The sequence below is a fragment of the Benincasa hispida genome, chromosome 2, assembly GCF_009727055.1.
Source record: "Benincasa hispida cultivar B227 chromosome 2, ASM972705v1, whole genome shotgun sequence".
NCBI lineage: Eukaryota > Viridiplantae > Streptophyta > Magnoliopsida > Cucurbitales > Cucurbitaceae > Benincasa > Benincasa hispida.
In genome coordinates, this window is record NC_052350.1 from 44,783,443 (window position 1) to 44,808,373 (window position 24,931).

General features: G+C 36.1%; 1 protein-coding gene across 1 annotated transcript in view; it reads left to right on the forward strand.

Moving 5' to 3' along the window:
• The window catches only part of LOC120071672 (callose synthase 9-like), a 143,548-nt gene extending 118,909 nt beyond the window's left edge, over window positions 1-24,639 (forward strand). Inside the window, exons 30-49 of the mRNA XM_039024046.1 lie at window positions 9,574-9,708; window positions 15,373-15,441; window positions 15,515-15,692; window positions 15,846-15,960; window positions 16,382-16,501; window positions 17,052-17,167; window positions 17,253-17,336; window positions 17,439-17,551; window positions 17,857-17,909; window positions 17,990-18,166; window positions 18,750-18,797; window positions 19,327-19,485; window positions 19,780-19,893; window positions 19,975-20,063; window positions 21,346-21,504; window positions 21,689-21,791; window positions 22,606-22,725; window positions 23,005-23,055; window positions 23,149-23,331; window positions 24,215-24,639. Of these exons, the coding sequence (XP_038879974.1) occupies window positions 9,574-9,708; window positions 15,373-15,441; window positions 15,515-15,692; window positions 15,846-15,960; window positions 16,382-16,501; window positions 17,052-17,167; window positions 17,253-17,336; window positions 17,439-17,551; window positions 17,857-17,909; window positions 17,990-18,166; window positions 18,750-18,797; window positions 19,327-19,485; window positions 19,780-19,893; window positions 19,975-20,063; window positions 21,346-21,504; window positions 21,689-21,791; window positions 22,606-22,725; window positions 23,005-23,055; window positions 23,149-23,331; window positions 24,215-24,412 (2,384 nt within the window). The 3' untranslated portion in view covers window positions 24,413-24,639. The remainder of the gene's footprint in view (window positions 1-9,573; window positions 9,709-15,372; window positions 15,442-15,514; window positions 15,693-15,845; window positions 15,961-16,381; window positions 16,502-17,051; window positions 17,168-17,252; window positions 17,337-17,438; window positions 17,552-17,856; window positions 17,910-17,989; window positions 18,167-18,749; window positions 18,798-19,326; window positions 19,486-19,779; window positions 19,894-19,974; window positions 20,064-21,345; window positions 21,505-21,688; window positions 21,792-22,605; window positions 22,726-23,004; window positions 23,056-23,148; window positions 23,332-24,214) is intronic.
• Window positions 24,640-24,931: the final 292 nt, after the last annotated feature.

The window sequence follows — 24,931 nt, forward strand, 5'->3', positions numbered from 1 at the left end:
AGCTGCATGGCCGTCCACCGAATGGTAAACGACGTCAGTCAGGGTCTGGATGAGCATTGGCCAGTGAATCGACAACCGGAGGTTTCTCAAACCTCAGAATTAGGAAACCAATCAAACTAGCTCTAGTTAGTGGGTGTAAGTGCGATCGCTCAATCAGGTACTCTTTCAATCTTTTGGTCTTATTAGTATAACTGGTAGCAAGCTGTGGATTCTAGATTCAGGCTACAAAACCACTTGACTGGCCGTCCGACCAGTTTATTTCATATCATCCAAGTGCTGGGAATGAGAGGATCAGAATTGCTGATGGGTCCTTTGCCCCTGTTAGCCGGGAAAGGTTGCTTGTCACCCTTTGAGGGGTTGGTTCTTCAGGATGTGTTGCATTGCCTAAAATTTCTTATAATCTGTTATCTATTAGCAAGATTACAAGGGATTTGAGATGTCGAGTCACTTTCTCACCTGATTCTGTTGCTTTTTAGGACCTGAACTCGGACGACGATTGGCACTGCCCGACATGATGGGGGCTCTATCCTTACTGAAGATGCTTCATCTAGGATATGTGATGGGACTAGTTTACTTTCGTCTTGTTTTTCTACTCTGAAACTGATTATATGTTATGGCACTATCGTCTTGGACTCCTAGTTTCCATTATATGAAATATTTTTTTCCTCATCTAGTTTGCAATGTTAATCTTTCTAATTTAAATTGTGATGTGTGTGTCCAAGCTAAACAACCATGTGTCTCACTGAAGCCTCAGCCTTATAAGCCTTCCAAACCATTCACCCTCTTCCATAGCGATGTGTGGGTTCGTTCATCTGTTACTACCGGCCACGGGCAAATGGTGGTTTGTAACCTTCATTGATGACCACACCAGATTAACTTGGATCTTCCTCCCTACCGAACAAGTCTGAAGTCACATTTGTTTTCAAATAGTTCTACAATTCTATGGAAACCTAGTTTAATGCAAAGATCGCTATCCTTCGTAGTGACAATTATCGGAAGTTTTTTAATAACTCCTTTAGGGAATTCCAAGTCTCTAAAGGAATTATCCATCAGAGTTCGTGTGCGTATACTCCTCAATAAAATGAATAGCCGAACGGAAAAACCGTCATCTGATCGAAGTTGCTCGGTCTCTTATGTTTGTCAACTTTTCTTCTGTCCTATTTGTGGGGAGATGCGTTCTAACAGCAACTCATTTGATAAACCGAATGCCTTCCTGGGTCTTAAAATTCCTATGTTTAAAAAGCAGTCCTCGATACGCACTAGCATTCACTGAGATGTCCGTTATCTACTTTCCACTCACTTACCACGAACTCTGTCCATGTCCAGCATTGATCTTTAGTGTGCCAGGGCTTCTTACAGTGTTCATATACTGGGGTTGGCTTACCGTTTTGTTTATCATTAGCAAAACTTGATGCTTTAAATGCAGTTGAGTCAGTTGACGAAACCAGTAGATTATTCATAGCACTCGACCTGTCTTCCTTGAGACGGACTTCAGAACAAACTTCCATCAGAGATGGTATTGAACGAGTTCTCAGTATCCGACTCCTTACCGTGTCAAACTTAGAGTTCAACCCCGCTAGAAAGTCATAAACTCGGTCGGTCTCCTCAGACTTGTAATGTAAGACTCCTCCACATAGGCAATTCCAGACCATCTCTCGACATAGGTCTATTTCTTGCCAGATAAGAGATAGCTTGTTGAAGTACGTTGTAACGTTCATTGTTCCCTGCTTGCACTCATGGACATGTTTGCGTAAGGTATAGAGCCTAGAAGCATTCTGTCGTTTGGAGTACAATTTTTGTATAGCCTCCCAAATGTCTCGAGCGGTGGTTGCATACAGAAGTGGTTTGCCAATTTGAGGCTCCATACTCCCTAGTAGAATAGACCGCAGTAGGGAGTCTTTTCCCTTCCATATACGTTCTTAAGGGTCACCTGATTTCAGTTTCAGTATCTCTCCTGTAAATATCTGAATTTATGCCGACCCTCAAGGGTCATTTTTATGGTTGGGACCAAGAAAAATAATTATGACCATTTAAATTTTCCTCTACAATACAGCTAGCAGTATTCCCTATTGCACCCGAAAATAAATTTATTGTAGACAAAGTAGGGAAAGAGGTTATCGGGCTTCCTGAAAAAGGTGGTAGACTAAAGGGGAGTTCTGATCGGCCATTAGAGGTAGCCCCAAGAACCTCTCCGAGAGTGGCCATCTGTTGCTGAACTGACTCATTTTGCTGTTTAATCTGGAGTTGAAGTTGAGCAAACTATTCCTAGATATAATCAAATTTTTGTTCCGGATATGAAGATGATTCACCTATCTCCAATCTGCCACCCATGGGAATTCCTTGGCTGAAACCACTACTCACTCTCGGCTGGAAGGAAGGCGTGGCTAGAATAGGAAAATCTGCAGTGGAACCGAGCGGTGACTAGGGTTGAACGAACGGCTGCACTCGGTTGGAACCAGCCCAAATTTCTCCGACTAGATGGGTGTCTTCGATCGGATGGCCACTGCTCGTGGAATGGCCGACGCGAAGTTACGATCGCGTCTGGCTTCCGATCGTTTGGCGCGCCATCGCCTCTGTGGCTGCTGTTTGGTGATCGATCCAATCAGCCGCTTGGGTCTGTTGATTTTTTACCCAGTCGGCTACCTGTCTCCGGGTTGGGCTACTCCAATTGACTGATGAAGATGCAGTAAGATCGTCTGGAAGTATCGTTCTATGGTTGTTTGTACGACAAGTGCAATATCCGTGGTTGTGGTGCCAGATCGCACTTGTGATTCTCTTGTTTGATTTTCCTCGATGATGGCTAGAGTTTCATCTCCTTGCTCGGATACCATGATGAAAAGTAGAAAGAGAAGGAAGAGAGGGCACACACAGGTATACATGGAAAACCCTAATGCAGGGAGAAAAAACTACGATATAGAGTTTTTCTTATTATAATTGGATACACCAGATACACAGAGGCTACATGCTTAAATAGAAAAAAAAGGAAAACTGCTAAAAAACATTATTTTTTCTCTTATTAATCTTAGGAGGAAAGGGTTTCTTAAATAGAAGAAATACCCAATTACAAATAAGGAAAGAATAAAATACAACAAATATAATACAATAAGTACAATATAAAATTTCACAATAAAGGAAATAATCAACACTCCCCCTCAAGCTGGTTTGAAGATATCATTCATAGCCAGCTTGTCAATCAACTTGTTGAATTGCCACTTTGGAAGACCTTTGGTTAACACATCTGCAATTTGCTCTACTGTCGGGAGAAAGGGAATGTATATTATTCCTGCATCAATCTTTTCCTTTATGAAGGGTTTATCAACTTCAATATGTTTGGTCCTATCATGAAGGACTGGATTGTGGGCAATGGAAATTGCTGACTTGTTATCACAATAGATGCGTATGGGCATTGTCTGAGAGAAATTCAATTCTTCCAATAGTCTTCTTATCCATATGTTCTCACAAATACCATGGGCTAATGACCTAAATTCTGCTTCAGCACTACTTCTTGTAACCACACTTTGTTTTTTACTTCGCCAAGTAACCAGATTTCCTCCAACAAAAGAACAATCCCCCGAAGTAGATCTTCTATCAGTCATGCTTCCTGCCCAATCAGCATCAGTGTAAACCTCAATGTTTAGGTGGTCATGCTTCGTGAATAATATACCTTTTCCTGGAGTATCTTTCAAATATCTCAAAATTCTATAAACTGCTTCAAAGTGAACTGACCCGAGAGCATGCATGAACTGAGTTACTATACTAACTGCGAAAGCAATGTCAGGACGAGTGTGAGAGAGGTATATAAGTCTCCCTACAAGCCTCTGGTACTTTTCCTTTTCTTTTACTTCTTTTTCAGTTGTAGCAACCAATTTTAAATTTTGCTCAATAGGAGTTTCTACTATCTTGCAACCAAGTAAATCTGTCTCATTCAGTAGGTGAAGAATATACTTCCTCTGGTCGACAAGAATGCCACTTTTAGATCTGGCAAACTCAAATACTTTATGGATCCCAGGTCCTTGATTTGAAAATCATTAGCAAGGTTTTTCTTCAAGATATTTAGTCCTGTCTCATCATTACCTATAAGAATGATATCATCAACATACACTATCAAAACGATCAACGTACCATTTCCAGTATGTTTATAGAACATAGTATGATCAGCTTGACTTTGACTGAATCCATAGCTTGTGACTGCCTTTCCAAACCATTCAAACCATGCTCTGGGAGATTGTTTAAGCCCATATAATGATTTCTTTAACTTGCACACTTTGTTAATCTCGAGATCCACTTCAAAACCAGGTGGCAAGTCCATAAAAACCTCTTCTTCAAGATCCCCATTGAGAAAGGAATTTTTCACATCAAGTTGATAAAGAGGCCAATCAAAATTAACTGCCACAGACAACAAGATTATAATAGAATTAATTTTAGCTACTGGAGCAAATGTTTCTTGATAATCAATGCCATAGGTCTGAGTGAACCCCTTGGCAACCAATCTGGTCTTGTACCTTTCAATACTACCATTAGCTTTACATTTTACAGTGAACACCCATTTGCATCCCACCGTCTTCTTATCTTCTGGTAGTTCGACTACGTCTCATGTGCAATTTTGTTTCAGTGCATTGAACTCTTCCATCACTGCTAATTTCCAATTCAAATCATTTAGAACTTCCTGTATATTCCTTGGAACAAATAGGTTGGTTATTTTGGATGTGAAGGCTTTATGACAGTCGGACAATCTATGATAAGAAAGATAGTTTTCAATGGGATATTTGGTGCATTTACGAGTACTTTTCCTATGGGCAATTGGAATATCAAGAGCAGAGACATCAGGTAAAGGATTAGGAGATGAAGAACTAAGAGAAATATGAGTAGAGTGTCTAATACCTGAATCATCAGGATCATTCATCGGAGTATTTGATTGGTCCTGTGATAAGTCAATTGTCTGATCTCGGACTCTTTGAGTCAAGTTTCTTCTAGTATAAACTCGAAGTTCAGGATTTTGACTCGTAGAGTCATTTTGTAGTGTCTCTCCCTCTAAAGAAGAACTCTCCATACTTGGTATCGAAGGACTAGAGCTCATAATTGCAGGACCACTGATGTTTAGGAGAGAGAAAGTATCCCGAAAATTATCTTCAAGGTTAGATATCTCTCCCTGAAGAAAATTTGGACCAAAAAAAGGTTGATTTTCCAAAAAAGACACATCCATACTCTCAAAATACTTATGGGTCAAAGGATCAAAACATTTGTAAGCTTTCTTATGAGAAACATAGCCTACAATAAATGCATTTAGTGGCTCGAGGATCAAGCTTAGTTCGAGAAAGAGAAGTATAGACATAAGCAGTACACCCAAACAATTTAATTCATAAATCAGAAGAGCCGGTTATTAGGAAAAAACTCATTGAAGTGATTAAGAGGAGTTTTAAAATTCAAAACCTTAGACGACATTCGATTGATCAGATATGCAGCTGTAAGAACGGCATCACCCCACAAATATTTTGGAACATTCATAGAAAACATAAGGTCACAAGCAACTTCAAGTGTCTATTCTTTCGCTAAGCAATGTCATTCTGCTGTGGCATGTCACGACACGTAGCTTGATGAAAAATGCCCTTATCTTGCAAAAAATTGGTTAATTGTTCATTGAAATATTCAGTGCCGTTATCAGAGTGAAGAATTCGAATTTTAGTTTGAAATTGAGTCTCTATCATATTGTAAAACTGAACAAAAAACTCTTTTACCTCTGACTTTTTTTTATTAACAAATAAAGCCAAGTTAAACGAGTGTGGTCATCTATAAAGGTAACAAACCAACACTTACCACTACGAGTTAAGACTTTAGACGGACCCCAAACATCAGTATGAATTAAGGAAAAAGGTGATGAAGCTTTGTACGGTTTAGGAAAATAGGTGGATCGATGATGTTTGGCAAAAATGCAACTTTCACATTGAAAAACTGAACAGTCAAATCCTTTAAATAAATTGGGAAACGGATATTTTAAATAAAAGAAATTTGGATGCCCTAATCTACGATGCCAAAGCATGATAGTTTCTTTAACGGAAGGAGAACAAACACTACTCAAGCCCTGAATTTTTTTATGACTGGCAGAAACTTCATCAAAGTAATAGAGACCATCAATCATCCTAGCACGTCCAATCGTCCCCCCTCCAATTCCTGATCTTGAAAGATACAATGAGTTTCACAAAAGATAACACGACAGTTAGCATCCTTAAAGAGTTTACTAACTGACAACAAGTTACAAGCTAATTTTGGAACATGAAGGACAGAACGTAATATAAGTTTTATAGTCAAAGGAATAGTTCCTTTTCCTGCAATAGAGGTGAAGCTGCCACCGGTAATGCAAATTTTTTCATTGCAATACACAAAAGAATATGATTCAAATAAACAAAAGGAACTGGTCGTATGATCAGAAGCTCCAGAGTCTATAATCCATGGAGATGAATTAAGGCAAGAGAGAGCTTGAGGACAAGTACCTGATTGTGCCAAGGAAACACTAGGATTACCAGATGATGAATTGGTCTGTAGCAGCTTCAAAATTGATCAATTTGCTCTTTATTAAACGGGCTGGAGTCAACAACATTAGCATTAGAGGCATGTTGCTTAGAACTTTTCCAATTCGCAGGTTTTCCATGAAGTTTCCAACAAGTTTCACGTGTATGTCGAGGTTTATTGCAATGGTCGCACCAGACACAAGGCTTTTCATGTGGCTTATTGGATTGATTAGAAGCCTTCATTGCAGTATTTTCAGTCACCAACTCAGAGCATTCAACTGAGTCAATAGGTTTTTTGCAAATCATAACATTTATGCGGCTTTCTTCCTTGCGAACTTCAGAAAAAACATCATTAATAGTTGGAAGAGTAGTTTTTCCAAGTATTCTACCTCTAACTTCATCGAACTCAACATTGAAGCGGACAAGGAATTTGTAGATACGACCATCTTCAACAATTTTCCTATAGTGCTTTTTGTCCTCTGTAGACTTCCACTCATACGTACCAAAGAGGTCAAGCTTTTGCCAAATCCTTTTTAATGAGTGAAAGTATTGTGTAACGGAGCTAGTTCCTTGTCGTATATCACCCAATTTTAAGTTCAACTCAAATATTTGTAACTGGTTGCCCAAATCATAATACATCTGAGTTACACTATCCCATAATTCCTTGGCAGTAGAGTAACACACGTAGTTACAACCAATGTCTTCGACCATGGAATTGACAAGCCAAGTCATAACTATGGAGTTTCCAGCATCCCATCCAACGAATGAAGGGTCATCTGGACTAGGAATGGTTTTTCTCTTGTGATGTAACCAATCTTCCCTTGTCCACAAATATACATCCAAACACTTTGGGACCAACGAAGAAAATTATCCCTATTGAGTCGAATGGTAGTTATTTGGACAGTGGGACTGGTTGAATGGCCACGATTGTCACAAACTCGAGTGATGGGTACCTTAGTGTTCGACATATCGTCGGAAAAAAAAAAGGAAACCCAAAATACAAAATGAGTAGATTTGAAGAAAAAAAAAACAACACAGAGGCTTAAACGAACCAGCAACTAAGAAAATTATAGCTAACGAACAGTGGCAACCGGTCGGCAGTGGAAACGGCAGTCGGACGACAGACTGCGAAATCGCGACCAAAAAATGCGACTCAAACAATGTTTGCGACTTTCAGGCGAACGTCCGCTGGTGGAGCTTTTTAGTTCCTTTTCCTTGCTTCACGTGAGATCTGAAATATTGAGGTTGTTGGAGTTAGGACTAGGCGACTGGAACTCCAGGTGGCCAACGGTGGCGGCAAACAAACGGAAGGCAGTGACAGAGCTCGGCGTCGTTGTTACCGGCAGCGGCGGTGGAGACCAACGGTGGACTTCGATGGGATGCAGCAGAAGGCTTTTTTTTTTTCTAGGGTTTCAAAAAGAAAAAAAAATATATGGTTTTGTTTTTGGGTTTTTAGGGTTTCAAAAATTTTGTTGCTCTGATACCATGCTAAAAAACATTATTTTTTCTCTTATTAATCTTAGGAGGAAAGGGTAACAGACCTACGTCAGGATAACCCTTCTTTGAAACACTTGGGTAGTGCTCCTAGATTCGAATCAAAATAATGAATCAGAGCACATGGAACCATCTCCTTTTCTTTCCGTCAAGAAAAAATATGGTAGACTAACTTACTTATATTTATAGCTGTTAATGAAAGAGCCCAATGCAAAAAAAATGCATGTTGGGTCTTTGAAGTTGCACTCAATCGTCAATCAATTCAATTACAAATAAGGAAAGAATAAAATAATACAATAAGTACAATATAAAATTTCACAATAAAGGAAATAATCAACAAAAACCCTAGAGTACAGTGAAAAGACAAAAATGCCCCTAGGGCTAACACCCTAATTTCAACAGATATCATCTTAATTTGAGAGGGTAAAAATATATTCTATATATTGATGTTCATATATGCAACCTTGTCTTCTTACATAGAAGAGAGACTCATTACAAATAAGGAAAGGGAATAGCAATACAAAAGAAAATATTGACAAAGAATCTCTCCACATAATGTTGTTGTTTTGAATATTATGGAATAAGTAAGATGAATGGAAGATTAAATACACACCACGGATACAATAAAGTGCAATAGAAGAAAGGAAAGAAGTAATTAGGAGAATTACATAATTGGAATAAATCATAGACCCTAGTTTACGCTAACACCCTCCCTCAAATTCAAGGTGGTATAGTGGTGACCACCTTGAGTTTGTAAAATGACCGAAGAAAACTTCCGAATCAAATTATGGCATATCTGGGCTGGAAACAAAGACCCACAAAGAATGAAAGCACCAAGAACTTCTGGGTTGGAAACTGAAACCCATAAAGAACGAAAAGAGGAATAACATTTGGGCTGAAAACTGAAACCACAAAGAACGAAAACACAAAGAACTTCTGGGCCGTAATTAGAGATCCACAAAGAGAAATCTAAAACAAAACCCACGGATGACCGATTTGAAAATGGAATAGAGACTCGTGAAGGCAAAACGAGATGCTGAAATCCATGAACGAAACTGGTCTGACTGAATTTGATTTGAACCAAAACAACTTAACCAAACCAAGTGTCTGAACCTTTTCATTATAAAAGGAAAGAATAGAGACAGAATAATAAAAAATACACATCTACAGTTGTTAACGATTTTATTTAATAAGAAACAACCTTCTCATTATCTAAAGATATTTAAGGCGGAGACAAGATATCCCCACACACCAAATGGTCACAATAGTCACCGGTTAGGCTTCTTTTTTAATTGTTGTTAACGTTAGAGACTTTATTATATTCGTTTGGTTCATGGTTGTAATTGAAATTTTGTGTAGTTTAAGAATTTAATAGATATGAATTAAATTTGCAAGTTTAATGTATGTCATTTTAGTGTAATCTCAGCACGACTCATTATCATGAGTTGTGGACATTCACTGACGGTGATTTCCCATTATGTTTGTGTTCTTGGTGGCCCTTCTTTCTTTTGACCTCATTTCCACCTTTTTGTCCTACTTTTCATGCTATCTTAAAAACAAAAAATCATGGTAGATGAGTGGAAGAACTTTCTAGCTCGAATTGGCCGTGATGAGACTGAAGTTGACCCAGAATCATTTAGTAACCCTAATGACATCCTTGCACTGCGATTTTGGGCCTCTTATCGAGGACAGACGTTAGCAAGAACAGGTAAAATTTTATGTTGTTTTGAGGTTAATCTTTGTTCATTGATCTGCATAAATTCTGAAGATTACGTAGCTATGGACAAAATATAGATATCATTTCAAAGATCATTAGTCTTTTATGTTATGATATGTATTTATTGATCTGTATTTATATTATAATTATAATTAGTTGTCCTTTATTATAATTTTATATCTCTTAGATTAGGGTTTCTTAATTGTCTATATATATGTATCTTTAGCCTGATTAAGTGAATAAGATCATTATTCTCTCTGAAACTATTGAGTACATGATATCAGAGCAGAGTTTAGAATATTCGTTCAACGGCTATGTTAGGGTTTACGCTTCTCACAAGATTAGGGTTTGAGTTGAGTCATCAAGTTTGAGTGGCCGTTTGCCTCACCACCCATCCCAGGAGAAGTGTCGTCATCGTCCGATCATGTCTGCAACCATCCGTCACTGGAAACAGCCGTGCGTGAAGCTCACGCTCCACCGGAAACAGTTGTCCTCCTTCGCCACATGTCGACGCGTGGGAGCACGTGGAACTTCCTCTCCACTTTCTACTAGTTGGGTTCTTCTTGGCCCGTCGTTCTTGATCATTCTGTGCATTTGGTTTCATAGAAATCTGCTCGATTGTGAGTTATTTGGATAAAATACCCCTTTTGTGCTTAGGGTTTGTTACTGTTTTGTTCAATTTGGAGCAGTTTTGTTCTTTTGGTTTGCCTTTGATTTCGATTCTTGATTTCGATTCTGGTTTGTTCTTTCTGCTTGTGAGATCTACAAACCGTTTATTAGCTAATAATGGATGAAGTGAAGCATATGGTCATATCTAATGTAATTCTCTTGGCATCGAAGATAACTAGACACAAATTAAATAGATCAAATTACTATGATTGGCATCGAACGATTCAATTTTATTTGCTTAGTATAGATATGGATGATCATGTGACTGAGGAGCCACCAAAAGATGAAAAGAAAAAGGTTTGGCTTCGTGATGACGCTCGACTTTATCTTCAGATTAAGAATTTTATTGAAAGTGAGATTGTTGGTTTGGTAGATCATTGTGATTCTGTGAAAGAACTCTTAGAATTTTTAGAATTTTTGTACTCTAGGAAAGAACACATTCATAGAATGTTTGATGTCTGTATGCAATTCTTCCGAGTTGAACAGAAAGCAAAATCTGTTACAAGTTATTTTATGAGACTTAAGAAGACAACTACTGAACTTGCTTTACTATTGTCATTTAGTCCTCATGTCAAAGTTCAACAAGCTCAACGAGAAAAGATGGCTGTTATGATATTTTTGAATGGACTTTCACCTGAGTTTGGAATGGCTAAAACACAGATTCTTTCTTATTTTGAAATTCCATCATTAGAGGTAGCCTTCAGTCATGTTCTTCATATTGAGAGTTCTCAGTCCAGTTCGCATGTTTCTCAACCGAACAGTGCTCTTATGAGTAAGAATAATAATACATCCCCTGGTACTTTAGGGACGACTACCAATTTTCTGAAGCCTAGTTATGATAATCGAATATCAAATTCTCCAGAGATCGTATGTCACTATTGTCGTAAGCCAGGAGATATGAAACGTGATTGTCGAAAATTCTTGTATAAGACTCAACGATCTCAACATGTTCAGATAGCTTCCACCAGTGATATGGCTGAAAAGTCTGTTCCTTTGCTAAATGTCAAGTATTCCAAGAATCCTTGCAGACATCTTCTTCATCAAATCCTATTGCCACCATTGTCGAGACAGGTAATACGAAATGTCTTCTTACATCATCTACCAAATGGGTCATAGACTCTGGAGCCACCGCTCATATGATAGGTAATTCTAACTTATTTTCTATGCCTCTGTCTCCTGTCTCATCTTCGTCTGTCACTTTGGCAGATGGATCAACTTCCTCTGTTCTTGGATTCGGCATCATTTCTCTCACTCCATCACTTTCTTTGTCCTCTGTCTTACATTTGCCTCAATTGTCTTTTAATTTAATTTCTATTAGCCAACTTACTCATGACCTTAATTGTTTTATCTCGTTCTTTCCTAGTTATTGCTTGTTTCAGGATCGTATGACGAAGAAGATTATTGGTAGAGGACATGAGTCTGGGGGTCTTTACATTTTTTACAATCAGATACCAAGAGCTATGGCTTGTTCTAGAGTTACATCCCCGTTTGACGTTCATTGTCGTTTGGGTCATCCATCGTTGTTTGTGCTGAAGAAACTTTATTTAGAATTTCGTTCCTTCTCGTCTTTGAATTGTGATTCGTGTTAGTTTTCTAAATTTCATCGTCTTAGTTCTAGTCCTAGGGTTCATAAACGTGCTCCTTTTGAGTTAGTTCATTTAGATATTTGGGGTCCTTTTCCTGTAGTGTCTCAAACAGATTTTCGTTACTTTGTTACTTTTGTTGATGATTATTCTCGTGTAACTTGGTTATACTTAATGAAAAATCGTTCTAAGTTATTGTCCCATTTTTGTGCTTTTCATGTCGAAATTTGAATCAATTTAATGTCTCCATCAAAACCTTGCAAACTGATAATGCTGGTGAATATTTCTCTCATGTACTTGGATCTTACCTGTGTGGTCATGGCATTATTCATCAATCTTCTTGCGCAGACACTCCATCTCAAAATGGGGTTGCTAAAAGAAAGAACAAACACCTTCTTGAAACAGCCCGTGCCTTATCCTTTCAAATGCATGTTCCAAAGCATTTTTGGGCCGATGTTGTGTCTACTGCTTGCTTCTTGATTGATAGAATGTCTTCCTCTGTCCTAAATGGAGAGATTCCTTATCGCACTCTTTTTCCTATAAAATCTTTGTTTCCTATTGCTCCTAAGATCTTTGGTTGTGTTTGTTTCGTTTGGGATATTCGTCCAAATCGTACCAAATTGGATCCAAAATCTTTGAAATGCATTTTCTTAGGCTATTCGCGTGTTCAAAAGGGTTATTGTTGTTATTGTCTTACTCTGAACAGGTATCTTGTATCTCTTGATGTTACATTCTTCGAAGATATACCCTTTAGTCCATCACCGTTGAGTCCGTGTCTGAGGGAGGATGAAAATCTTTTTATCTATGAGATTATATCTTCTACATCATCTTCTCCTTCATGACCCTTTGATTATTCGAGTCTACTTCAGACGTCCTCCATAGCCACCTTCAAACTCATGTCCTTCACCACTGGCTTCTTCGACATTTGATCCGGGACCGAGTGATGATCTTCCCATTACCCTTCGAAAAGGTAAACGCACTTGTACTTACCCTATTTCTTCGTTTGTTTCGTATAACCAGTTGTCTTCTCCCACTTATTCCTTCATTGCATCAATTGATTACACCTCTATCCCTAACTCTGTCAATGAAGCTTTATCTCATCTTGGGTGGCGTAGTGCAACGATTAAGGAGATGACTACTTTGGATGATGATGGTACTTGGGATCTCGTTTTGCATCCGACTGGAAAGAAGGCTATTGGGTGTAAATGGGTGTTTGCTATAAAGCTTAATCCCGATGGGACAGTAGCTCAGTTGAAAGCTCGTTTAGTTGCCAAAGGTTATGCTCAAAGTTATGGGACTAATTATTCTGACACATTTTCTCCTGATGTTAAATTAACTTCCATTTGACTATTTATATCAATGGTTGCTACTCACAATTGGCCTTTGCATCAACTTGACATTAAGAATGTTTTTCTACATGGTGATCTTCAAGAGGAAGTCTATATGGAGCAACCACCTGGGTTTGTTGCTCAGGGGGAGAATGATAAGGTATGTCGCCTTCGAAAATCTTTGTATGGACTGAAACAAAGTCCTCGTGCATGGTTTGGTAAGTTTAGTCAAGCACTGGAATGTTTTGGTATGAAGAAGAGTACGTCTGATCATTCTATATTCCATCGACGATCTGACAATGGTATTACTTTGCTTGTTGTATAGGATGATGATATCCTTATCACTGGAAATGATGTATCAGGTATATCCTCTCTCGAGACTTTTCTCTAGGGTCAATTTCATACCAAACATTTGGGGTCGTTGAAGTATTTCTTGGGTATTGAAGTAATGAGAAGCAAGAAAGGTATTTACCTATCCCAACGGAAATACGTACTTGATTTATTGCCTAAGATAGGTAAACTAGGAGTCAAACCATGTAGTACTCCGATGATACCAAAATTGCAACTGACAAAGGAAGGAGAATTGTTAACGATCCTGAGAGATATAGAAGATTAGTTGGGAGTTGAACTATTTAACAGTGGCACGACCTGACATTGCTTATTCTGTGAGTATTGTGAGCCAGTGTATGTCTTCCCCGACTATGGATCATTGGGCTGTGGTTGAACAAATCATATGTTATCTAAAAGTTGCACCTAGAAGTGGAATCTTATATAAAGATTATGGTCATACAAGGGTTGAATGTTTTTTAGATGCTGATTGGGTTGGATCTCGAGAAGATAAGAGACCAACTTCTGGATATTGTGTTTTTGTAGGAGGGAGCTTGGTGTCGTGGAAAAGTAAGAAACAGAATGTAGTTTTCCGTTTGAGTTCTGAGTTAGAATATAGAACGATGGCACAATCTGTGTGTGAAATAGAGTGGATACATCAACTTTTGTCTAAGATGGGCTTCAGTGTTACTGTGCCAGCTAAACTATGGTGTGATAATCAAGTTGCTCTCCATATTGCATCCAACCCAATATTTTATGAACGAACTAAACATATTGAAGTGGACTATCATTTTATTTGCGAGAAAATACAAGAAGGGTTGATATCTACAGGGTATGTGAAGACCGGTGATCAATTGGGAGATATCCTTACTAAAGCAGTAAACGGAGCAAGAATAAGTTATCTGTGCAACAAGTTGGACATGATTGACATATTTGCTCCAACTTGAGGGGGAGTGTTATGACATGTATTTATTGATATATATTTATATTGTAATTATAATTAGTTGTCCTTTATTGTAATTTTATATCTCCTAAATTAGGGTTTCTTAATTGCCTATATATATGTATCTTTAGCTTGATTAAGTGAATAAAATCATTATTCTCTGAAACTATTGAGTACATTTTACACGTGGTTTGCACATGACCTTTTATTTGATTATATCAGTAAAACTTATTTTCTTTTTAAATAGTTGAGTTTGTCCAAATACTATGATAATTTACAAGAATACTTTGTATTTAAAAGACAATAAATAATTTTAGGTACTACTAAATAATGTCAGCCGTCAAATTACTAACTCTCATACTCAACCTTTAGTGTTTTTTTTTTTTTTTTTTTTTTTAATTTAAGAAACAACACTTTTCATGATATAATGAAAAGATAAAAAACTGTCACTGAACGTAAAATACCAGAGCAATAAACGCCTAGATTGAAAAGATAAATGCACTCCAATTCAGACATATCTTGAATGAAAAAAATAGCAAATAATTTAGAAAGAGAACACCAGGACAAGGCATTGGTCCTTGCAACTTCAAACTGATCACACCACTAAAGAGTTTTGTCATTGAAAATCCTCTAATTTCTCTCAGACCAAATTTCAAAGGGTTTAACTGCATGTGACGGTAACAATCTAGCAATCTGCAAGAAGTAGGAGGGCATTGTTGTCAAAAGATAGTTCATCCATTGTCCATTCTTACATTTTATGTAGATATAAATGTATAGATTAAGCTGCAGGAGATTTTTTTTGCAGTTCGTGGAATGATGCACTATAGGAAAGCTCTTATGCTGCAGACTTATTTAGAGAGAGGAACTTATGGAGGTCAGAAGAATCACTTAATCTTTTCTAGTTCCTCCTACTGAAATTGCATTATCTAACCATATGAGAATATCAGATTTGGAAGCTGCCATTCCTTGTACTGATGCTACTGATACTCGGGGTTTCGATTTATCTCCTGAAGCACGTGCACAGGTAGATCTTAAATTTACATATGTTGTGACATGCCAGATATATGGAAGACAAAGAAAACAACAAAAACCTGAGGCCACCGACATTGCACTGCTTATGCAAAGGTGGGTTGCTTGGTATTTTTGCCCCCACTGAATTCCCCACATAAAAGAAATATGAGTATTTAACTATTCCTGGGGAAATCTTTTTGCTAAGTAGCATCTTTTTTGTGTTTGAAATCCTACTTTTTGTTTCTAATGTCTTATACTTTTAAATAGAAATGAAGCCCTTCGTGTTGCCTACATCGATGATATTGAAACCCTAAAGGATGGTAAGGTGCACAAAGAATTTTACTCAAAGCTTGTAAAGGCTGATATCAATGGAAACGATAAGGTCTTATTTCTTTCCCTTTACCTTTCTATATTGCATGGAAAAGATTTTCCTTTTTTTTTTTTTTTTTTGCATTTATTCTTGTTTTCATACTAGTATTTTCCCAGTATTCTTCACGTCATGCTCATTTCTTCTCTGGTTTTCATCTCTTTGATGTTTTTTTGTGTTTTTTTTTTTTTTTTTTTGGGGGGGGGGGGGGGGGGGGGATAAGGAATGTTCTTTTTCTTTTTAAAATTGCATATATATAGTTATGTGCAAGATTTACTTGAAACAATTTGCAAATTTAGGATCCGTGGTTTGTTCCTTGCTTAATCTCGAGCTGTCTTACTGTAGTTGGTTAAGTTCCAGCATTTCTAGATTGTTTTCTTTATTCTGCCTCCCACCCCTTGATTGATTTATTTTTTGTATTTTGCCCATTGTATAGGAGATATATTCAATCAAATTGCCTGGAGATCCAAAGTTGGGAGAAGGAAAGCCTGAGAATCAAAATCATGCTATTGTTTTTACTCGTGGAAGTGTTGTTCAGACAATTGATATGAATCAGGTGAAAGTTATTTCTTAATTTATTGTTGTTTCTCTTAGTTTTCCTGGGGCTAAAGCAATTCTACTGAAATTTGGTAGTTTATGTAGGCACGATGCTTACTTATATTTTGGATATTTCAACTTTTACTAGTTGTCTATGCTTGTTTAAAAATGGAAAAAGATTATGGAAGAAACAGTTTTAAAAATAAGGATAAAGAGTCCTTGCTGTATAAATTCTTAAAAGATATACCTATCTTGTTATAATATAAGGATGAATAAGACAAGATATGCCTTTTGGACGTGATTTGTATACAGGCACAAAGATAGTGGGAAATAGTTCATCAAAATAATTTATTGAGAAAAAACAAAAACACTTGTATATTGTACCTCGTGTTAGTTTCGTAGCATAATTTTTAATGAAGCCATTCTAGGACATATAAGTAAAGATACCAGAATGCTAGATGTTCCACTCTTCCATGCTGTATAAACAAGGTCTGTAGCTCATAAACATAGTATCATTGTGTCAGATTACTTCATTGCTTGTTGTAACATGTGAGATTCTGCAAATCTAGGATAATTACTTTGAAGAAGCATTGAAGATGAGAAATCTTCTTGAGGAATTTGATCGTGATCATGGTATTCGTCCTCCTACCATACTGGGTGTCAGGGAACATGTATTTACGGGGAGGTACTTACGATTTGTAGCTAATAATTCAACTCCTTTTTTGTTTACTATTTTTAAATGACGTGTAATAATTGCTTCATCTGCACAGTGTTTCATCTCTTGCTTCATTCATGTCAAATCAAGAAGCTAGTTTTGTGACTCTTTGTCAGCGTGTTCTGGCAAAACCTTTGAAGTATGTACTTGCCAATTGCCATCATGCAATAGATATATTAGTGTTTTCATATTTTTCTTTCTAGTTTCTTCTTGAGAGTAACTCTTTTATAAATTTGGCCAGAGTGCGTATGCATTATGGCCATCCAGATGTTTTTGATAGGGTTTTTCATCTAACACGAGGTGGCATCAGCAAGGCCTCCCGTGTTATCAACATTAGTGAAGATGTCTTTGCAGGTATCCCCTTTTACTTGGTAGGATGTATTTAAGTTGTTTTATTTCATTTAAATTAGCTACACTCTAATGGCTTGTTTTATGATGCCATATATTGAAGTCCCGAAGCTACTGAAGGGTTGGTACCAGTATGATGTGGTTGATATATCATTTGCAAATAGATTTTAGTGTGTTTGTTGTGAAAAAAAAAAATGTGTTTCTCTATTCTGTGCATATTTCATTTTCTTGATCATTACTGGTGTGAATTTTGTCATTGCCCCTTATGAGGCATAAGATTTCATTTACCTGAGTACTTTTCTGTATTGAAGGATTTAATACAACATTGAGGCAAGGGAACGTTACTCATCATGAGTATATTCAGGTGGAATTTGTCACCATTTAATTTCTAGTAATGGTATCAGTTGATGGTGAACTTATCAAAACTGTTTTGAGTTATTTCAGGTCGGTAAAGGACGAGATGGTGGTCTTAACCAGATTACTCTTTTTGAAAGAAAGATTGCTAGTGGTAATGGAGAACAAGTTCTTAGCCGTGATGTATATAGGCTTGGCCAACTGTTTGATTTTTTCCGGATGATGTCATTCTATATCACCACTGTTGGCTACTACTTTTGTACTATGGTATGCCAGTAAAACATGTAAATTATTAAGCAATGATTACTCATTTTCTAAAACTTGTAGTTAGACCCCATTTAACAAGAGAGAGTTTGAATCCATTGCCCAATTAGTTAGGGATATTAATGATTTGTGTATCTGGGAAAAGAAAAGGCCTAATGTTTGCTAAATAAGGGCAATGCTTATTACGTGTTCTAGTCTTGTTTTTTGTTTTTCCTTTTTATTATTAAACTTGAGTCCCTTTAGCCAATAATTTTCCTGATGATGTACTAAATATCCTGATTATTCCTGCTTAAAGTTTAGATACCAACCCCCCTTTTTTGCCTAATTTAGATACCAACCAATTCTGATTCGTATTAATTTTGAGACACTTCCTGCAATATATGTTTACCCATCTTAGGAAAAATATTGAGGTTCCATTTCTTTTTTAATCAGAAACAACATTTCCATCGAAGTAAAAATATGTTGAAACATATTTTAACAAGAACAAGATTGTATGTTAATGAGTAATTGTGGTACAGCCTCATAATTCTGTTATCATAATTTATGAGGAATCTGATCTATTTTCTTTGTATATAATCTTCTGCAGTTAATGGTGCTAGTCGTATACATTTTTCTCTATGGAAGAGCATATGTGGTAAGTTTTATCTTATGTGAATATGTTTATATAAGAAATGAAGATGTTTTTTCAGTTAGAGGTTACCTGCTTTGTAGTATAATATAAATTTAAAATCGTCTGGATGGCCCATCACCCATGAGCTGACTAGCTGTTTGGAAGTAACCTGTGTCTCTACAATCAAAAGTTTTTTTTAAGTCTTTTCAACTCTCGTAGGCACTAAAACTATTTGATTGATACAATTAAGGTGAGTGGAGTTAATCAAGTTGTGGCTACAATGTGTATCAGGTTAATTTTCTTTAATTAATGAGCTGTCATTTATTTCCGATCTGATTGTATTCTTTTTCTCTGTTGCTGGACATAATTCTGAGTAGGGCTGTGTGTCAGATTGGATTGAGTTTTGGTCAAACTGATGCTGGGACCAACTTTTTGAAAATTGGATTAGGTCTTGTCGGTTTTTTGGGTTTCGACTTGCACTCCTTTTTACGACTAGTTTACACATTGTATGAACATATTTCCTCTTTAAAAGTGATGCGTGACTGTGTTCCAGGCACTATTTGGAGTTGGTGAGACCATTGAAGATAGAGCTAATATTACAGATATTACGGCATTGTCAGTTGCTTTGAATACACAGTTCCTCATCCAAATTGGTGGCTGCACTGCCTTGCCTATGATCTTGGGATTCATATTGGAGCAAGGTTTCTTCAGGGTAAATGCTAATCAAATATGTATATTGTTTGTTGTATGAAGAAAAGTTGACTGCTCTTATACAACTTGAACATGACATTAATCATTGTCTGTGTCTCTCTCACACACACACACGTCTCAAGATTAGCTTCAAAATTAACGGCAAATGCTTTCTGGCCAAATGAAGCGCCCATGCTTGATATATGCAAGAGCAAGTGCAAACAGTCCTCTTATGAATGAGACCATTATTTAGTTATCTTCTTTGTGGGAATCTTTTTGTTTTTGTCTCAGTTATTACTCTGAACCCCGGTTGCAGGCTACTGTTAGCTTCATAACCATGCAGCTTCAGCTTTGTTCTATGTTCTTCACATTCTCTCTTGGCACAAAAGCTCACTATTTTGGCCGAACAATTCTTCATGGCGGTGCAAAGGTTTGTTGTGCTATATTTGTTGCTCCTTTGTCAATCTCCAAGAGTACCCTATAGTATCTTAACAACTCTAATTCTTTACAGTATCATGCAACTGGAAGGGGATTTGTGGTTAGCCATATCAAATTCTCTGAAAATTACAGATTGTACTCCCGCAGCCATTTTGTTCAAGGGTTTGTGCCATTCTTTCCCATTTCACATGAGAGTTTTCTTACGTATTATTTGAACTCTGCTGTTTGTGTAAATTACTTCTTTTTAAGTTTATGGATGGTGCCCTTTATTTACTTTCCATTCATGTACGGGATCAAAATTAAAATTTAAAAGGACTCTTAATTTATTTAATGTGTCCATGTAATTAGCTAAGAACCCAAATATGTTTGAGATCATGGGGTTTACATCATGATAGTTTACTGGGATATTTTATATTTTACTAGTTTTCAAATGTTGCAAGGTGAGAAAATTATCCAAAATAGTCGAGGCATGTGTAAACTAGCTTGAACCTTCATTGTCATTGAAAGCATGTAAAATACAAGTTTGTTTTGTTTACGACAACAGCACAACCACATCTCATCAGCGTCTCCCCTTTAAACCAATTTGATTTTGGTTCTTGTGGTCTTAAAAGGTCTTATGGTATGGCCTTATGGGTCTACTATCAATTTGGATCCTATGATTTTTAATTGTTTCCATTTGGCCTCTATGATTTAAATAATTAAAATTTTCCAAATTGGCTCCTATGATTTAATTGAACTTCACAAATCATCTCTTAAATTGTTTTTACTCACCCAAAAACTCAATTTTTTCTTTTCTTTTTTTTTTTACTCAGTTCTAAAATTTTCCAATTGTTTTTACTCACAAATCATCTCTTAAACCGTGGCACGTAGTCATATGGTAACTGAAGGACAATCTATGAGATCTGGCCAACTAGAGGGACTAAATTTAACTTCTATGGCCCTAAATACCAAATTGAAACTATGCTCAAGTCGTGAGGGTGAAACTGTTATTTTTAAAACCATAAGTACTAAATAGAAAATCTAAGATTCTGAAGTCAATCATTTGGTTTTTGGTTTTTATTTTTGAAAATTAAGTCTATAGACACTACTTCCATCTCCAAATTTCTTCCATTATTGTCTATTTTTTAGCAATGGTATAAAAAACCAAGCCAAATTTTGAAAACTAAAAAAAGTAGTTTTTCAAAGATTGTTTTTGGAATTTGGAATTTGGCGAAGAATTCAACCATTGTACTTAAGAAAGATGCAAATCATTATAAGAAAAAAAATTATCATTATAGTATCTTTAATTGCAAATTATCATTGGAAATAGGCTTACTTTTCAAAAACAAAAACAAAAACAAAAATGAAATGATTACCAAACGGGACATAAATTATACAATTTTAATTATCATTATAGTATCTTTAATTACAAATATTTAAGTTATCTACATTATTGTGTTTTCAGATTTGAAGTTGTGCTTCTGTTGGTTGTATGCATGGCCTATGGATATAGTTCAGGTGGTTCATTAGCATACATCTTTGTAACTCTTAGCAGTTGGTTCATGGCAATATCCTGGCTTTTTGCTCCCTATCTGTTCAATCCATCTGGGTTTGAGTGGCAGAAGTAAGCCATCTTTGCCATGACATCTTTTTCTTTGTTGATTTTAAATATAATTTACAACAACAAAAAAAAGGCTCCTTCAAGATATTTTCCTATTACGTGGAAAGTAGATGGACTCACAAAAGCTCTATCCTGAATCTAATAGATAATCAAAATCGTAATTTTAATTCGTTATATTTCCTTTAAGGACCGTGGAGGATTTTTGGGAATGGACCAAATGGCTTTTTTACCAAGGTCGAATTGGTGTTAAGGGTGAAGAAAGTTGGGAAGCATGGTGGGACTCAGAACTGGTAATTCAAATTTTTGTGTACTTTTTTATTACTTGTTGTTTTTCCTTTTTTGGTATAGATTTTAGAGGGAGATTTTTAAAAATAGAAGAATAAGGGAAACTATTTGTACAAAAATAGCAAAATTTTGATCTTCTTTGATAGAGACTGGTAGAAGTCTATCCGTGATAAAAACTATAGAAGTCTGTCACCGATAGATGATGATAAAAGCCTATCAATGTCGATAATTGTTTTTCTGTAAATAGTTTGACATTTTTTTATCTGTGAAAATTTCTCAATTTTTAAATGTAGGTCCCTTTAAATCTATATTTAATAGTAATATCAGTTCTCTTACAATGCAACATTGTTGTGGTTACAAGATCTATATTTAGTTGTATGGAAGCAGTAATTTCGGTCCTAGTTCTTTCTTTTTAACTTTTATACTCAAGTCACTGAAAAGTTATAAATTGTACGTTTTTATTTAAATAAATGAGTATATGTAATCCTCGCACCAGAAGAGAAATGAAATGTTTCAGTTATTATTAACTGCCCTAAATAGAACTAACAAGTTGTCTTCCATATCAATCTAGCACTAACCATATACACATACTAGTGTATGTCTACGAGTAATATTTTGTTATGCAATTTTTTATTTTCAAACCACAACTATACAGTAAAAAGGCTAAACAAAATTACTGATACGGATTTATTTTACCTCATTCTACCGTTAAAGACTAACTTTTAAATTTAGGTAATTAGATAACTTAGATAAACGTCTATATATTAGACTTACTCGTTCTTTTCTAGTCTAAATGTAAACTGCTTTTACAATCTACAGGCACATATAAAAACCATTGAAGGGCGAATAGCAGAGACAATTTTAAAGCTAAGATTTTTTATTTTTCAATATGGAATTGTTTATAAGCTCCACGTGCAAGGATCAATCAAATCATTATCGGTATGGTCTCTCTATGAAATACTAACCTTTTGTGTTTTTCACTTACATTTACCAATGTTGGATGAGAAAGTTCAAAATATGGAAGTTTTATTTAAATATCTTTTATGAGCAGCAGTTTGATGTTATTATATTTTTTAGCCATCAAGTAGTTTTAAGAATGGCAGCTTCCAAATAAGTTTGATGTTTTAAAAAGCTTGGTAGTCATTTCAGTTTCTTTTATAGCCTTTCCATATTTTCTTTCTTAACTTCTTGTTAACTCCAAAATGTGCAACTCTTTAGGTATATGGGTTCTCCTGGATTGTGTTAGCTTGGCTTATAGTTCTTTTCAAGGTATGTCCCAATGTCAAAATCACCACTAGTTTCCTGTAAGTTCACTGATATGTTTGATAGTCATTTGATCTTCCACGTTTCTCCGTTCGGCAGGTGTTTACCATCAGCCAGAAGATGAATGTCGATTTTCAGTTTTCGTTGCGATTTTTCCAAGGTCTTTCTTTCCTTTTGACGCTGGCTGGCCTGGCAGTTGCGGTTGCTATTACAGATTTGTCACTGCCTGATGTATTTGCTTGCATCTTGGCATTTATACCTACGGGATGGGGCATTCTTTCTGTGAGTTCCCGAGTCTAGTCGTCCTATTGTTTTACTACGCCATTTATCTTGGTTGATTTGACAGTATAGGGTCACATCCCTGGTCAAGACTATTTTAGTTTTGTCTGCTGTCAATAAACAAATGATCTATGAGCTGTATTTGGGAATGCTTTTTACAAAAGTACCTAAGCATTTTATGCTTAGTAAAGAGTGTTCGGTAACAAATCACTTAGACTCCATTTGGTAACCATTTGGTTTATGGTCTGTAGTTTTGAAACTTAAGCCTACAAACACTCCTAAATTTCTTGCTTTCTTATCTAACTTTTTCCCACATTTTCAAAATCCAAGCCCAAATTTGAAAACTAGAAAAAGTTGTTTTTAAAAATTTATTTTTGTTTTTGAAATTTGACTCAGAATTCAACTCTTCTACTCTTTTAGAAAGATGCAAACTATCATAAAAAGATTTTAAGGAAATAGATTTAATTTTTAAAAATAAAAAAGAATTACCAAACGGGATCTTAATGTTTGGTTCTAGAGTCTCAAATTTGTTTTAGTGCTTCCTTGTCAAAGTCTTAGGCCAAACAACCTAAATAATTTCCCAATGAAGCTCTTTTTGGCTTCGTTCAAAAGCCTTTTATGTTATTTTCCATAAACGATGATTTTGAGGGAAGTACTTTTTGATCCTGTTCAAAATATTTCAAACACAGCCTTCGTCGAATGAGTTTCTTGAATCTTAATTCCCAGAAACCGTGCACATATATATATATATATACACTTTTACGTTCATTCTTGTGGTTAGGATGGAATCAAAAGATACAGACTTTTCCCCAACTTTGTAAAATTTTAAAACTCCTGACCTTTGTAAACTTGAAAACTTCTGACAATGGAATACTCGCTGTTTCAGATTGCAGCCGCTTGGAAACCTTTAATAAAGAAACTGGGACTCTGGAAATCCGTTTGCTCAATTGCTCGGTTGTACGATGCCGGCATGGGGATGCTCATCTTTATCCCCATTGCATTCCTTTCATGGTTTCCATTTGTATCGACAGTCCAAAATCGACTTATGTTCAGCCAGGCTTTCAGTCAAGGACTCAAGATCTGACTAATTCTTGCTGCATACCATCCCAACACTGCCCTATGACTTCGCCAGTGGAATCGTAGCAGTTTGTATCCTTCTAAATTAGATGCAAGACTTGTTAGGTAGCATAGATGATTAACAGGAATTTTCCTTATATCCTCTTACTCAATCTGTTGTACTTTCTCATTTCAGATGTTTGGATTGCTTAACCAGTCAACTTTATACTGCAGTTCATGCTCCCCTTATTTTAATTTTGTTCACTCAGCATTTTTGGTTTGGATTGTTAATTTCCTGTTTATTATTATCAATTAATGGAGTGATTAGAATACATTTTTAAGTTTTTAATTTAAAAAATAAGTTATTTTAAAAAAAAAAAATAGTATTTGAAAATCACTCCAAATAACTTTTGATGAGTATTTTAAAGAGTTTTTTTCGGAAATGTTTAAATAAAAATGAGTTTTTTTGGAAGCATTTTTTTCTGAAGTCAATCCAAATGTGCCCTAAATTGACATTCTAGTAAGAACGTTTGTATAGCTTGTAGCA